Source organism: Delphinus delphis, chromosome 14, assembly GCF_949987515.2.
Source record: "Delphinus delphis chromosome 14, mDelDel1.2, whole genome shotgun sequence".
NCBI classification, from domain to species: domain Eukaryota; kingdom Metazoa; phylum Chordata; class Mammalia; order Artiodactyla; family Delphinidae; genus Delphinus; species Delphinus delphis.
In genome coordinates this window covers 50,523,944-50,540,732 of record NC_082696.1, presented here as the reverse complement: position 1 = coordinate 50,540,732, position 16,789 = coordinate 50,523,944, and the positions used below count along the sequence as shown (strand labels likewise).

The following is a 16,789-nucleotide window of genomic DNA, read 5'->3' as shown; positions in this document are numbered from 1 at the left end:
TAAACCAAACTAAAGAGAAAGCATGAACCTGCTGACTAAGAAAACGGTTATTACACCCTTGCTAAGTTTAAACAAGTCACTCAGATGAGCTAGGGAAAAAGTTCTTCTGAAAAATAGGGGGCATGCTATTGACTTATCTTAAAAGGCCTTTTGAAAAGAATGACTTGAGATTATAGAGCATTTTCCAAATACACAAAGTGCTTCATAACAACTCAGTAAGCTTTAAGGAATGCTTTTCCTAGTACATCACTTTTTTTGTTGTGTAAAAGAAAATAGCCCCATTCAAAGGGTAGTAGCATATTTGATATCACCACTGCTTAAGGAGGAATGGAGTTACAGGAATGAGTAAAGTATATAATTAGTAAATAATCCCTCTCAACAAGTGAGTTAAGTAGGAAAGTCTTCTGAAGGGAGAAAAGAAAAGCCAGAAGCAACACAATCAGTGCATATCAGAAATGCATTTTTATTTTTATTTGAAAACAACTTAAATTTTTAGACAAATGATTTTAGTATATAAATTTGATTTTGTTTTTATACAGAATATAAAGATTTCCCTCACCGATCTTCCATGTGAAGGGGATTACAAGCCTGAAGGGAGATACTTTCTGCACACAAGTGTGTATCTTACGTGTAGGGTACTGGAAACCAATGTGTAGTGCTTCCACACATAAATTAGGTCAAGTGACACCACGTATTAAAAAGGGGATAAGAGAAAAATTCTATTAATCAGATTCAAGAAGCAAACATGACACAAAAACTGCAGGTAAGACCAAATGAGTAACTTTAGTTAGGACACTGCAAGTTATACTAGAGTAACAGGTTTGTGAAGCTAGAGTGTGTACCACATTAAAACTGCAAGAAAGAACTATTTATATAGAAAGGCTGGAATGAGAGATTTTTTTCACGAAAGCAAATTAACTTCTTGTCAACTGCCAAAACAAAACAGAACAAAACTGAGCATATGAGTGTTAGTATACTGAAGGCATATTATACCAGTTTTTGTGCAGCATGCTAAAGTTAGTTAGAACTTCTTCACTGGTGCATATGAATCATTAATAGTCATGGAAAGTTTTTCTTGCCCCTTCGTGCCAAATTTCAGGCATGTCTTATTTTAGATGGAGTATAGCTTTTATCTATAATTTCATCCTGTAAAAACATATGAAGACAACGTTCATTCTGTGCCAGAGGATGACCAGCGACCCTAGGAATAAAAGATACAAATTCAGTCCAGTATTTTATAAAAGTGGTGGAGGGGGACCAAATATACACATTTTAAGGTTAGGAAGCACAAACAACTTAGTAATAATAAGTGTTATTCTGGACTGCCCATAAAGCTATGGTCTATCAACTAACAGTATACTTTCTTTCCTTCAGATCATAAGGGTAATTTAGAAAACATTTAATCACTAGTTTTGCACTGCCTCTGGCGTATGTACGCAATTAACTTCTTTACATATTAGTTGGTATATTCGTAAGAAACCTAAATGAATTTTAATGTTAAAAGTGAAACAATGTCATTGATTCTAAGAATCCATTTTAAAGAAGGAAAAGATATAGGATTATAGTTAGAAATACACTGAAGTTCAATAAAAGCCCCAAAATACTAAGAAATAGGCACAAATGTTCAGGTTTTTTTGTTTTTGTTTTTTGCTTGCTTTTAAACGTTTCCATCAGACTAAACACAAGATCAGACTGAGCAACCAGACTTTATTTCAGAATTTAAAAACATCCAAGCTAGCACTGCCTTCTCCAAAAAGAAAGTATGTTCATAAGAAGACAATGAAGGTTGTGTGCTCTCAGATAACTAAAAGTTAAGGGCTTTGTATAACTTTCCCTCTGTTTACCACTCACAGATCTTCAAATTACTAGATAAAAATTAAAGTATTGCTAATAAATAAGCTCACACAACCGTATTCTCTAGGAGTTGACTTTATTTGGTCAAACTTAAGGCCAAATGCACAATTATAGTGAGCCCTTTCCAGGCATAACTCTTCCAAAAAAAAAAAAAAAAAAGAGGCTATATTTCAAATAGGAATAAAATTAAAAGCTAGAGTTTGAGTTTATTAAGTTTCTAAAGTAAAAGATAAATGATACAGTCTCCTTACATTTTCAAAAGAATATATTTTGCCACAAAAATTTTAAATGTGCACCTTTACACAAGACATGCTGATGATACTTCCATCTGCAATCAAAATGATTACAAGTATATTGTAAGTTTTACTGTTCATGCTAGAACATACCTTAAATCAGAAAGAATCCTAAGTAAAACTATTTTTTAAATGCTGTAATTTTAAACGTAATTTGCATAAATTAACCAAGAAAAACAAATACAAAACTTAGGTCAACACAAAGGTACTCGTATTACTCAAGTGTGTTAATATTTATCACGATATTCAACTTGTTATATGTTTTCACTTTGTTTAAATGATACAAAAAGTTAGGAAATGACCAAAAAGAAAAAGCACCAGTTTAGTCTGATATCTAAATTAATAAACAGCAGTCACCTAAAGACAGCTCAGAACACTATTCACTCTTAGACCTTGAGGAACAGAAAGCACTTACTTGTTTATAAACTGCTCCAGCCCTTGCTTCCTTTCTTCAATAAAATTGTCATCAAATATTCCATCATCTCCTCTAAAAGGAAGCTGACGCAAAAACGCTTTCCCAGGGAGTGGGGGGACTACAACCTAAAACAAGATAAGGAAAGAAAGTTCTTGAACATGCTGGCTGAGTCGGGAAAATTTAGAGAGCATAGCATGAAGACAAAGTATATCTTCACTATGAGAACCATCCCATTGTTAAACTAGTTTAAATATACAGTAAAAGGGAATCAATAAAAATACACTGAAAAATGATTCAATGTTTTGGAGGCAAGATAACCAAAATGCCACAATAGTCCATCAGACCAAAGCTCCTCAATGGCAGGGCCCACAGCTTCATTTTCATTTTTCCTGGACTTAACAAAGCACAAGTATACAGAGCGAATAATCAATACTGAAGTAAAGGCTACCATGCCCCTCAGACAGTTCTGATGTCACTTGGGGAAGACAATGCTTTATTACAATGGTAACTGAAGAGATCAAACTCAACTCTCAATTAAATGAAGAAGTAAAATACTAACAATGTTCTTTCTGGCATGGGCAGATAAGAATTCTGTGGTAAATTTCTTCCACCTCATACCATCTGCATATAATCTTTCCTACCTGTGTTTTGAGGTGATGACAAAATAATCAACTCTACTTGTTGCCACTCTTCCATTTCCTAGGCTAAGAAGCACGTCAACTTTCTCCCAAACCCATTATCCTATCTTTCCCCAAAGACCTGTCATTTCTTCCTTCCCACACTAGAGGAACATCCCAAATTTTCCCTGTCAAAGCCTAACTTTCCTCTAGGGACAACTTATGACTGATCTCCCTCTTCTGGGAATTATCTGGAGCTCAAATATTTGTTTGAATTAAATAGCACCTAGCTATTTATTTCACAGGTTAGTTGGGTTCTCTATCTCAGAATTTCTCAACTATGGCACTATTAACATTTTGAACTAGATAATGTACTGGGGGGAGGGGTTTCTTGTACACCGTAGAATACCTATTCAACAGCATCCCAGGCCTCTACCCACTAGATGCCGCCAGTAGGCACCCCACAGTTGTGACAATAACAATGGTCTCCAGACACTGTCAAATGTCTCCTGGGGAACAAAACTGCCCCTGGTGGAGAACCACCAATCTATCCTATTAATGCTTTCAAATCAAGGACCCTTGTCTCAGGCTTTTTATGGTTATTTTAAGAAAAGCTGGGCATACAGCAGAAGCTCAAATATCTGTTAAATGACTAACCACTTAGGTGAATCCTTATCTTATGTTAAAACAGAGAAAAGGTGTGGGCAAACAAGTCAAACAAGGAGAAATATAAATAGTAAACACCAGTAATAAAATCATATATATTCTAAGAGGTAAAACCTAAAACCCTTGATGCAGAGTTTCTATCCTAAAACGATAATTCAACAAGGTAAAAAAGGGAAAGATCATACAACTTCTTACAGATCAGCAAAAAACAAAGAGCTAAAAAGAAACACAAAACCAATGCCCAACATAAACTTTGTAATTCCTTCCTAGAGCTACTCTCCCCAGATACCCAATGCTTAAGACATCTAAAGATTTGTCTTCACAAGTTTGCTTTAACATTCTTAAATCTCTCCCCTATATTAGCATTTGTCAAGTTGAAGAGTTAAAACCTGCAGGGAACTTACAATTAAAAAACAGGGATCATGACCACTAGCTGAGCTCCAGCAGAATAGTTTATATGATGGGCAGGAAAAAACATCTGTATCTATAAAGCTATTATAAAAAAAGGAATATAGAACCACTGTGTTAACGAAATGACCACCATTAATTCAGGGTAGAATTTAGCATGAAATATAAGATTAAAAATTACTATGTATTATCATCCGTAGAGATATGTTCTTACTAATACTCAAAATACTCATTGAAATGGATGGTAAGGTTGTAGGCAACAGGATTAATCACCTACAAAAATCATGAGTGGTTTGTCCAGCTAAGATCCCAAAGATCTTCAACATCAAATTATTTTTGCTTAAGCAGTCTGAAAAGATCTACTTAGAATTCTTACACCAATTTAAAAGTAATGAGTCTGATGATATGTGTGTGTATGTGGGGCAAGAAGTGGACAGAAGGCTATCTGGCCAGCATAATATAGTGAAAGCATACTGAAATAAAAAAAGCTAAAAGATTGAACCATAATGACCAGTAAATACAATAAATTTCATCTACTTTCTAGTCTAGTATAACAGATCTTAATTAAAAGTACTAATATATAAATAAAACAACTTGATTAATTGTTCTTAGCAATACTAATGTATGTACAACTTTCACACAGGTTAAATGCCCAAAATAATTATCTGGCCTAATGTTAAAAGTGAAGTACTGTGCGTCAAAGGACAACATCAAGTGAAAACAATTCACAGAATGGGAGAAGATTTTTGCAAACTGTAAATCTGATGAGGGACTTTTAAGAGGTTTTTTTTGTTTTTTTAGTATATTCTATATACAACTCAATAATAAAAGAAACTCAATAAAATGGGCAAAGGATCTGAAAAAAAATTTCTCCACAGAAGATATGTAAATGGCTGATAAGTACATGAAAAGATGATCAACATGATTAGCCATCAGGAAAATGAAAACCACGAGATACCACTTCACACACGCTAAGAAAGCTATAATAAAGGAATCAGATAATATTAAATGTTGGTGAGGATGTGGAAAAACATGGAACCTTTATACATTGTTGGTGGAAATGTAAAAATGGTATAGCTGTTCTGGAAAAAAAAAGTCTGGGAGTTCCTCAAAAGGTTAAACAGAGTTATCATATGGCTGTAAATCCATTCTTAGGTATGTACCCAAGAAATACAAACATATGTCCATACAAAAACCTGTACATGAATGTTCACAGCACCATTATTACTATTTTTTAATATTTATTTATTTATTTATTTGACTGCATGGGTCTTAGTTGCGGCATGCGAGACCTAGTTCCCTGACCAGGGATCGAACCCGGGCCCCCTGCATTGAGAGCATAGTCTTAACCACTGGACCACCAGGGAAGTCCCATAGCAGCATTATTCTCAATAGTCAAAAAGCAGGAATGACCCAAATGTCTGCCAATGATAAATGGATAAATAAAATGTGGTTTATCCATACAAAAGAATATTTTGGGGAAATAAAAAGAAATGAAGTAGTGATTAACAATATAATAGGATGAACCTAGAAAACACTCTCAGTGAAAGAAGCCAGTGAAAGAAGCCAGACACAAACGACTACATATTCTACATTTCTATTTATATGAAATGCCCAGAACAGGCAAATCCATAGAGAAAGATTAGTGGTTGTTTAGGGCTGGGTGAGGAGAAATTGGTAGTGATTACTCACGGGTATGGGGTTTCTCTTACGGTGTGATTACAGTGTTCTAAAACTGACTATAGTAATGGTTGCACATCTTTGTGAATATAGTAAGAACCACTGAATTGTACACTTTATTTTATTTTTTTACATCTTTATTGGAGTATAATTGCTTTACAATGGTGTGTTAGTTTCTGCTTCATAACAAAGTGCATCAGTTATACATATACATGTGTTCCCATATCTCTTCCTTCTTGCGTCTCCTGCCCTCCCACCATCCCTATCCCACCCCTCTAGGTGGTCACAAAGCACCGAGCTGATCTCCCTGTGCTATGCGGCTGCTTTCCACTAGCTATCTATTTTACGTTTGGTAGTGTATATATGTCCATGCCACTCTCTCGCTTTGTCACAGCTTACCCCTCCCCCTCCCCATATCCTCAAGTCCATTCTCCAGTAGGTCTGTGTCTCCACTCCTGTCTTACCCCTAGGTTCTTCATGACATTTTTTTTTCTTAAATTCCATATATATGTGTTAGCATACGGTATTTGTCTTTCTCTTTCTGACTTACTTCACTCTGTATGACAGACTCTAGGTCCATCCATCTCATTACAAATAACTCAGTTTCATTTCTTTTTATGGCTGAGTAATATTCCATTGTATATATGTGCCACATCTTCCCTATCCATTCATCCGATGATGGACATCTAGGTTGTTTCCATCTCTGGGCTATTGTAAATAGAGCTGCAATAAACATTTTGGTACATGACTCTTTCTGAGTTATGGTTTTCTCAGGGTATATGCCCAGTAGTGGGATTGCCGGGTCATAAGGTAGCTCTATTCGTAGTTTTCCAAGGAACCTCCATACTGTTCTCCATAGTGGCTGCACCAATTCACATTCCCACCAGCAGTGCAAGAGCGTTCCCTTTTCTCCACACCCTCTCCAGCATTTATTGTTTCTAGATTTTTTGATGATGGCCATTCTGACTGGTGTGAGATGATATCTCATTGTAGTTTTGATTTGCATTTCTCTAATGATTAACGATGTTGAGCATTCCTTCTGTGTTTGTTGGCAGTCTGTATATCTTCTTTGAAGAAATGTCTATTTAGGTCTTCTGCCCATTTTTGGATTGGGTTGTTTGTTTTTTTGTTATTGAGCTGCATGAGCTGCTTATAAATTTTGGAGATTAATCCTTTGTCAGTTGCTTCATTTGCAAATATTTTCTCCCATTCTGAGGGTTGTCTTTTGGTCTTGTTTATGGTTTCCTTTGCTGTGCAAAAGCTTTGAAGTTTCTTTAGGTCCCATTTGTTTATTTTTGTTTTTATTTCCATTTTTCTAGGAGGTGGGTCAAAAAGGATCTTGCTGTGATTTATGTCATCGAGTGTTCTGCCTATGTTTTCCTCTAAGAGTTTTATAGTGTCTGGCCTTACATTTAGGTCTTTAATCCATTTTGAGCTTATTTTTGTGTATGGTGTTAGGGAGTGATCTAACCTCATACTTTTACATGTACCTGTCCAGTTTTCCCAGCACCACTTATTGAAGAGGCTGTCCTTTCTCCACTGTACATTCCTGCCTCCTTTATCAAAGATAAGGTGACCACATGTGCATGGGTTTATCTCTGGGCTTTCTATCCTGTTCCATTGATCTATGTGTCTGTTTTTTGTGCCAGTACCACACTGTCTTGATTACTGTAGCTTTGTAGTATAGTCTGAAGTCAGGGAGCCTGATTCCTCCAGCTCCGTTTTTCGTTCTCAAGATTGCTTTGGCTATTCGTGGTCTTTCATGTTTCCATACAAATTGTGAAATTTTTTGTTCTAGTTCTGTGAAAAATGCCAGTGGCAGTTTGACAGGGATTGCATTGAATCTGTAGATTGCTTTGGGTAGTAGAGTCATTTTCACAATGTTGATTCTTCCAATCCAAGAACATGGTATATCTCTCCATCTATTTGTATCATCTTTAATTTCTTTCATCAGTGTCTTATAATTTTCTGCATACAGGTCTTTTGTCTCCTTAGGTAGGTTTATTTCGAGATATTTTATTATTTTTGTTGCAATGGTAAATGGGAGTGTTTTCTTGATTTCACTTTCAGATTTTTCATCATTAGTGTATAGGAATGCCAGAGATTTCTGTGTATTAATTTTGTATCCTGCTAATTTACCAAAGTGGGGTTTATTCCAGGAATGCAAGGATTCTTCAATATACGCAAATCAATCAACGTGATACACCATATTAACAAATTGAAGGAGAAAAACCATATGATCATCTCAATAGACGCAGAGAAAGCTTTCGACAAAATTCAACACCCATTTATGATAAAAACCCTGCAGAAAGTTGGCATAGAGGGAACTTTCCTCAACATAATAAAGGCCATATATGACAAACCCACAGGCAACATCGTCCTCAATGGTGAAAAACTGAAAGCATTTCCACTAAGAAGAGGAACAAGACAAGGTTGCCCACTCTCACCACTCTTAATCAAAACAGTTTTGGAAGTTTTAGCCACAGCAATCAGAGAAGAAAAGGAAATAAAAGGAATCCAAATCAGAAAAGAAGAAGTAAAGGTGTCACCGTTTGCAGATGTCATGATACTATACATAGAGAATCCTAAAGATGCTACCAGAAAACTATTAGAGCTAATGAATTGTACACTTTAAATTGGTGAATTGTATGGCATGTGAATTATGTCAATAAAGCTGTCATATAAAAAGTGATGTATACATTCATGAAATGCGTATTAAACACTCCAGTGTGCCAGGTGCTATGTTAAGCAAAGCCACAAGCCTATCAAGACACTTCTTCCCATAATCAGACAGAAAAAGACAAATACTATATGATCTCACTTATATGTGGAATCTAAAAGAGCTGAACTCACAGAAACAGAGAGTAGTAGATGGGTTGAGGGGTGGGGGAAATGAGGAGACATTGGTCAAACGGTACAACCTTTCAGTTAAAAGATGAGTAGGTTCTGGGATCTAATGTATAGCATGGTAACTATAGTTAACAGGATTGTATTGTACTCTTAAAAGTTGCTAAGAGAAACATTGAATGTTTCAAGAGATATTGAATGTTACCACCACTAACAACAAAACAACAAAAACAAAAACCCCTATGTGAAGTGACAGATGTATTAACTAATTTTATTATGGTAATCATTTCACAATATATACATATATCAAATCATTGTGTTATATAACTTAATGTTATTTGTTAATTCTATCTCAATAAAGGTGGGGAAACAAAAGACACTTTTCCCTATGGTCATAAAAAATTTCTTCTTTGTTACCCAAAACTTTCCTAACTTGTTTTGTACATTTAGATCTTCAAACCATCTGTAATTTATATACAGTGAGTTATAAATCTTGATTCCCAAATAGCCAAATGTTTCAACCCCATTTACTGAATATAAATTCCTTTCTGCACAAACTGACAATGTTATTTTTGTTATGAACTAAATTTCTAGTAAACATGTGGTCAGCTTCTAAATTTTCTGACATTCTGCTAATTATTTGTCCATACCTAAAGCAATACTACATTGTTTTAATTACTATAGTCTTAACATATGCTCTGACGTCTGCAGGTGCTAAATTATTGGTAAAAATAACTTTTGGCTATTCTTGAGCTTTCTCTGATTCTAAAGCTCTATATAAATCTGCAGGTTTATAAAGAACTCCAATAAGATTTGAATTAGAATTTTACAAATTTATAAATAAGTTAGGAGATACTGCCTTATTTCTGTCAGGTCTACTGCTAAAATCCCACCTCTAAGAGAGGCCTTCCCTTGACTATCCTATATGACAGTAGCTCTCCTGGCACTCCCTATTTCCCTTAATTTTGATTTTTAGAGCATATTACCATCTAACATATTATATATCTTACCATCTTTTTCTGGTCTCCCTTTATCACTACCCCAACTTACCCAATAAAGTGCCATAAAAGTAGGGACCCTTCATTTGTTCACAGTTCTGTCTGCAACTGACAGAACACACAGAATGAGCTCTCAAATGTTTATAGAGTAAATGAATCTTCAAAAGTGAATATTCCAAACCAGGAATGTAATATTTCTGTTTATTATGGTCTTCTTTTGATCTTTCAATGAAGTTTTAAAGTTTTCTTTACATGGGTCTTGTATTTCCAGTTTTATCTGTAAGTATTTTATACTTGGATATTCTTTGGAGTAAAACTGTTTTTCCATTTTGGATGGAATGCTATGATTGGTATATGTTGCTCTTGTATCCAGCCACATTTTTCTGGTTAAGGACGTTTTCCTTCCTTTTCTACCTTAGTATGCTTCAGAAGCGAGAACGAGTTAGCCTTAACCTACTTCAGGGCTCCTACCATACCCACTTCTTATCCTACTACACTTGAGTCACAAGATAACTTTTCGCTATTCTGAGTGTACTTTTCATGACTCCATGCCATATATGTCATTCTGATGTAGGGCTGAAATAAGAGACATTAGAATGAGACCTTGTTCTCTCTATGTTGCAGCCAAAGCCACCAAATTTCTTCTAAGAGAAGACAATTATTATCAGGATATATGACAGTGTTCTAAAACTGCAGGTAGCAACCCAACAGTAGATCATGGCCATCATTTAAAAAGCTAATCTGAGGAATATCAGTACCTGTCACACAGAGTAAGGTAAGTACTGGTTTATGAAACTTCTGTTATATGTAAATGTGTGATGATAAAAAAAAAAGTATAGTGTCAGTAAAAAAGAAAATGGAAATACACTGATATAGGAGATGTACTGAAGAAGAGAAATTTAGCAAGGGGAGGAGAGGAAGGTGGGACAGGAAGATCATGGAAAGGAAGGAAGCAATAGCAAGAAAGTTCTAAGAAGAGTTATCTAAGTGTGAGTCAGCAAAGGCCTCAACTGGGCCACTGAAGTAGACATGAGAAGGAAGAGTTCTAAGGAAAAACTGCACACTTCCCCCATCTCCTATGAAGTAAAATGAAATTGAACTATTTGAAAAAAAAAAAAAGAAATGTTTTATTTTACTCACTTTATTCAAGATCATTCTCCTGAGAAGTCTTAAACGTTAAAATTTGGAATGTTTTGTTTTACAGTCACATTACAAATAATTCTTACCTTACTCTCTCTTTCTAATTCACTTCGCAGCCATTCAAAGTCACTGTATCTTCTTCTAACAGTAGATTCCTTCAGCTTGAAAATAGGCAGATTTGTCTGAAACAAACAGAAAATCACTCCTAAGTTGAAGCATGTTATAGTGACTTCAAAAAAGTGGGGGGTTGGGGGAGGACCTGTTTGTCAAATTGATAATATGGCAAGCCTAGTTATGTTAATATAAGAAAATCATAAAGTTATTAAGATGACATTTTACCTTTAAATGTAAAAAAGTACATTTTTTACATGGCTGTTAAAAAGTATGTTATTTATACTAGAATACAACTTTTAAAATGCACGTTTGTACATATGCTTTTGGATGTCATTCTGCCTGACGTCAGTTACATAAATATAGGTCAGTTTTTCTATTTCGGTAAGCTGTAAAAATGTCAGGAGTGAGATGAAGCTAGCTCTGATTGCTATACAGTTTAGTATACAACGCTCATAGGGGAAACAGACCTTAACTACTTTGAAATGAAATACAAAATATTTTGTTATTACGACTAAATTAGATGTTTCATAGTGAAAGAAAAGAATACAGAATTATTCTTAATAGTCTTCTTAAAAATGCGAGAAAACAGCAGGGAAAGAGTGCAATGCACTCTTACCACCAATAGGAAATTAGGAGTCATACACATAAGGTCTATCTATCCAGAGCTTACAGGCTGAGGGCAAGTTTAAGAACTGAAAACATAATGCCCAGTACCTTGAGGTTACCTCGGAATGGAAGACTATTCTTGAAAGAACACAAAGACTACTTCGGTCAAATTCTAAACTTAAAGTAATAAGAAAGATTTCTATTATCGTTTACTGATCCTAAAGAGAAAATACACTACCAAATGCAATTTAAAATTGTTTACGACTGAGGGCTATTAGCAGAAGCTGTATACCACTACAATTTTATAATCAAGAATAGATTTTAAAATGCATATAATATCACAAAGTTGGTAGGGACAGAAATGACCTAACACAATTAATGCCATACCATACTGAAAATGCTATTTAATACTACGTACTCTCAGATTATATTTTGTCCTTTATTCAGTCTTTGCACTTGTAGAATGACAAACTGTTTTAAAGCTGAAAAGAAAATGTGTCACCAGAAGGAAAGACTGGCTTCTTACAGGGACATCATCATCATGTAAAATTCACCCCTAAGAAACTTCCAATCATTTGTTAAACTTAATGCCACTAGTAAGTGTCATTCAGCAAAAGAAAAGCTTTTTATTCAGGACCTTAAACCCATTTTGCAGTGGTTTCAATTTTTTCCAACGTGTATTAACTTCTCTATGTAGTATACCTTATAGCTTGGAATCTTCTACAGATGCTATTGGGCATAACACTGTATAGGTTTCAAGCATGAAACCAAATCTCACAAGAGGTTTAAAAGCACTTGAATTTTCTTTCCCAGGTAACCACAACATTTGTTCATTGTATTAATGACTAAGAGCAAAATTGCACCTAACAAGACTCTTATTATACTAAAAGTCAAGCTTATATTTAGAGATGCTGGCTTGCTGTACAGAGGGGTATTCTCACTCCCCAAAGGGAATAAAATTAGGTCCCCTGGAGAGCAGGATGATAATTCCCAGAAAGAAAGCACTGGATTATTTCTCTCTAATTTCACCCATTGGCTTTTTAACCAAGTTCACCCTTCCGCATTAAAATATTAAGTCTTTGTAAGTGTCTAAAGATAGAAAGGCCTTTACAGAATTGAGTGTTTTCTGCAGGTGAGACTTTACATTTTGAATTCCCTCCTCTCAAATTACTTTACAAAAGGGATTAGCTGCTCTCTTTATTCAATATGTTAAGATCAAGCTTGTGAAAAGAGTTCCCTAAGAATTTTCATACTTATGGGTACGGAAGTCTATAAAGTTAATCTCTGAAACAACATATCAAGCTTACAGGTACAATGTTGAGGGAAGAATGCCAATTCAGCTCATTTTACCTCCATTTTCCCTTTTGAACTTTTGACACAAGCATGATTATATCTGATTCACTTTAATAGACAGGTAGTGGGAGGGAGAAAAAGTCCATTCCTTTCTATGATTAGCTAAGAGTTTGATAGATTATATATTAAAAAAAGATCATGGTTAGCTTAAGAAAATTTCATGGTTTTCTCAGCTGGTTATAATTTCTCTTTATATGAGGACTGCTTTAGAGTTTTTTGTGGTTTTTTTTTAACATCTTTATTGGAGTATAATTGCTTTACAATGGTGTGTTAGTTTCTGCTTCATAACAAAGTGAATCAGCTACACATATACATACATCCCCATATCCCCTCTTATGTCTCCCTCCCGCCCTCCCTATCCCACCCCTCTAGGTGGACACAAAGCACCGAGCTGATCTCCCTGTGCTATGCAGCTGCTTCCCACTAGCTATCTATTTTACATTTGGTAGTATATATATGTCCAGGCCACTCTCTCACTTCATCCCAGCTTCCCCTTCCCCTTCCCCGTATCCGCAAGTCCATTCTCTATGTCTGCGTCTTTATTCCTGTCCTGCCACTACGTTCTTTAGAACCTTTTTTTTTTTTTAAGATTCCATATATATGTGTTAGCATACGGTATTTGTTTTTCTCTTTCTGACTTACTTCACTCTCTATGTCAGTCTCTAGGTCCATCCACCTCAATACAAAAAACTCAATTTCGTTTCTTTTTATGGCTGAGTAATATTCCACTGTATATATGTGCCACATCTTCTTTATCCATTCATCTGTCGATGGACACTTAGGTTGCTTCCATGTCCTGGCTATTGTAAACAGCTGCAATGAACATTGTGGTACATGACACCTTTTGAATTATGGTTTTCTCAGGGTATATGCCCAGTAGTGGGATTGCTGGGTCATATGGTAGTTCTATTTTTAGTTTTTTGAGGAACCTCCATACTGTTCTCCATAGTGGCTGTATCAATTTATATTCCTACCAAGAGTGCAAGAGTGTTCCCTTTTCTCCACACACTCTCCAGCATTTATTCTTTGTAGATTTTTCGATGATGGCCATTCTGACCAGTGTGAGGTGATACCTCATTGTGGTTTCGATTTGCATTCCTCTAATGATTAGTGATGTTGAGCATCCTTTCGTGTATTTGTTTATAGAGTTTCGATAAAGTCACATCAAGTAATTCTTAGTATTATTTGCCCATTATTTTTAGAGTGGTAAGTGTGCCTGTTAACTTCTCCCTGATCATCACAAGGACTTGCAATTCAACTTGATCAAAATACAAATGAAAGATGCTGAGGTTTTTTGTTTAAGCCACTGGACTATCCCTGTTGATTACAAACTCTCATGATTGGTCACTTTCAACTTATTTAACCCTTATAAGATATTCTATTTTGGTTTTCTAAAGAGAAAAGAGTAAGGATAATTTGTTTCCCCTACAGTTTTGGGAGGATGCAACTATTACTACAGTTTAAGAGCATCTATAAAAGGGCACAGTGCTAGATAAGATGAGGAATATAACAATGAGTAAGATGCAGTCCCGGCCCTTATGAAGCTTATAATATGTTAGGTTACAAGATAAGCATATAAAAAGTTAAATTTACATGGTTAAAAATACCATACACCATAAACAAAAAGTTGAAAGACCACAAAAAACTGTAGACAAATATATGCAATAAAAAACAAAGAAATAATTTCATGAAAATGTAAAGAACTTAAAAACTAATGAAAGATAAAGCTGAATAACCTGACAAACAGAACAGGCAGAACACACAAAAACTATGTCAATAATGTTCAACTTCACTCACACAAGAAATGCCAGTCAAAACAGTAAGATCCCATTTTCATTTGTCAGACAAGCAGGTATTAAATTTTAATACCCAATGATGGTGAAGATAGATAGGCATCTAAAAAACTTGCTGATAATAGTGAAAACTGGTACAACCTTTTAAGGAGGGTGTTTTGGTGATATCTATCACTCTTTTAAATGCATTTATCTTTTTTTCTTAGTTTAATTAAAACTTTTTTTTCAATTTATTTATTTATTTTTGGCTGCGTTGGGTCTTTGTTGCTGCACGCGGGCTTTCTCTAGTTGCGTCGAGCAGAGGCTACTCTTTGTTGTGATGTGTGGGCTTCTCATCACAGTGGCTTCTCTTGTGGAGCACGGGCTCTAGGCGCGCAGGCTTCAGTAGTTGTGCCACGCGGGCTCAGTACTTGTGGCGCACGGGCTTAGCTGCTCCACGGCATGTGGGATCTTCCCGAACCAGGGCTCGAACCCATGTTCCCTGCATTGGCAGGCGGATTCTCAACCACTGCGCCACCAGGTAAGTCCCAATGCATTTATCTGTTTTTTTTTTGCGGTACGCGGGCCTCTCACTGTTGTGGCCTCTCCCGTTGCGGAGCACAAGTTCTGGACGCGCAGGGTCAGTGGCCATGGCTCACGGGCCCAGCCGCTCCGCGGCATGTGGGATCTTCCCGGACCGGGCACGAACCCATGTCCCCTGCATCGGCAGGCGGACTCTCAACCACTGTGCCACCAGGGAAGCCCGCATTTATCTTTTGAGCCAACAATTCCACCAGGAATTAATCCTACAAATATTTCCACATATGCAGAAAGGTATCAGTGCATAGAAATTTACTTTAGCATTGTTTATATAATAGCAAAAAACAAAAAATCACAACACACACACCAAAACCCAGAAAACTAAAAATCTTATTAAACTGTTACAAATGTAAAATGAATTATTATACAGCTTTTAGAAAATATAACTCAGCCATAGACTGATCAGGAAGCCTGCCTGAGACGTGTAAAGTATAAGAAGTTTCAGAACAGTATCTATCTACAGTATGATACCATTTGTATAAAGTAAAAGGAAAAAGCATAAAGGAACTGACGATTGGTTTGGTCAGTATTCCTTTAACACACGGAGTCAGCCATACTTCAGGAAGACAGTTGAGAATGGTGAAAACGGTGTGAACTACATGCAGAGAAGAAAGAAGTATATTTAGGAAGTAATTCTTGTATATTCTAAACCATAGGAGACGATGGGAATTAAAACTGAAAAGCCTGAATGTCTGGCTAAGGTATCTCCTGTGAGCACCAGCAGTTAACAAACATCTCTGAACAGGAAAATATCTTTAAATAAAAAAAGTATAACAGAGAAGTTACTATGAATTCAACAGATTAGCTACATGTACTACCAAGGGGCAGCATGAAAACAGATGGTTCTATTCTCACCACACACAGAAGCATTTTTTTGGTGGTAATTATGTATGATTCTGGATATTAACTAGACTTATTATGGTGATCATTTCACAATGTATACAAATATCAAATCATTATGTTGTACACCTGAAACTAATATAATGTTATATGTCAGTTATTCCTTAAAAAAAGAAAAAGGTTGGTTCTAGCTAGTTTTAAGTTTTATCTGCTTGAAGAATATGGAAAAGAGACAGACAACTGAGGCAAATTATAGCAAAAATTCTTTAAAGGTTTTTTTTTGGATATCATTTAAAATGCTTTTGACTTATCCAGAGACAAATAAAGTGCTGAATTCTGAAACTAAACGTAAGTCAGACTTAACTATGGTTAACTTAAGATGACTAAAACTTCTGAAACTTAAAAGGCAAGATTTAGTATCTTCTCATCCTTACATTCATATTTTCCTCCTAATTTCAAGAAAAGTTGCTCTAGGGACTTCCCTGGTGGTCCAGTGGGTAAGACTCTGTGCTCCCAATGCAGGGGACCCAGGTTTGATCCCTGGTAGGGGAACTAGATCCTGCATGCATGCTGCAAATAAGAGTTC

At 35.7% G+C, this 16,789-nt stretch overlaps 1 protein-coding gene across 1 annotated transcript in view; it reads right to left on the bottom strand.

The window, feature by feature from the left end:
- Nucleotides 1–439: 439 nt before the first annotated feature.
- The window catches only part of SNX3 (sorting nexin 3), a 43,652-nt gene continuing 27,302 nt past the window's right edge, over nucleotides 440–16,789 (bottom strand). The window contains exons 2-4 of the mRNA XM_060030137.1: nucleotides 11,005–11,100; nucleotides 2,563–2,687; nucleotides 440–1,201 (exon numbers count right to left, since the gene is read on the bottom strand). Of these exons, the coding sequence (XP_059886120.1) occupies nucleotides 1,096–1,201; nucleotides 2,563–2,687; nucleotides 11,005–11,100 (327 nt within the window). The 3' untranslated portion in view covers nucleotides 440–1,095. The remainder of the gene's footprint in view (nucleotides 1,202–2,562; nucleotides 2,688–11,004; nucleotides 11,101–16,789) is intronic.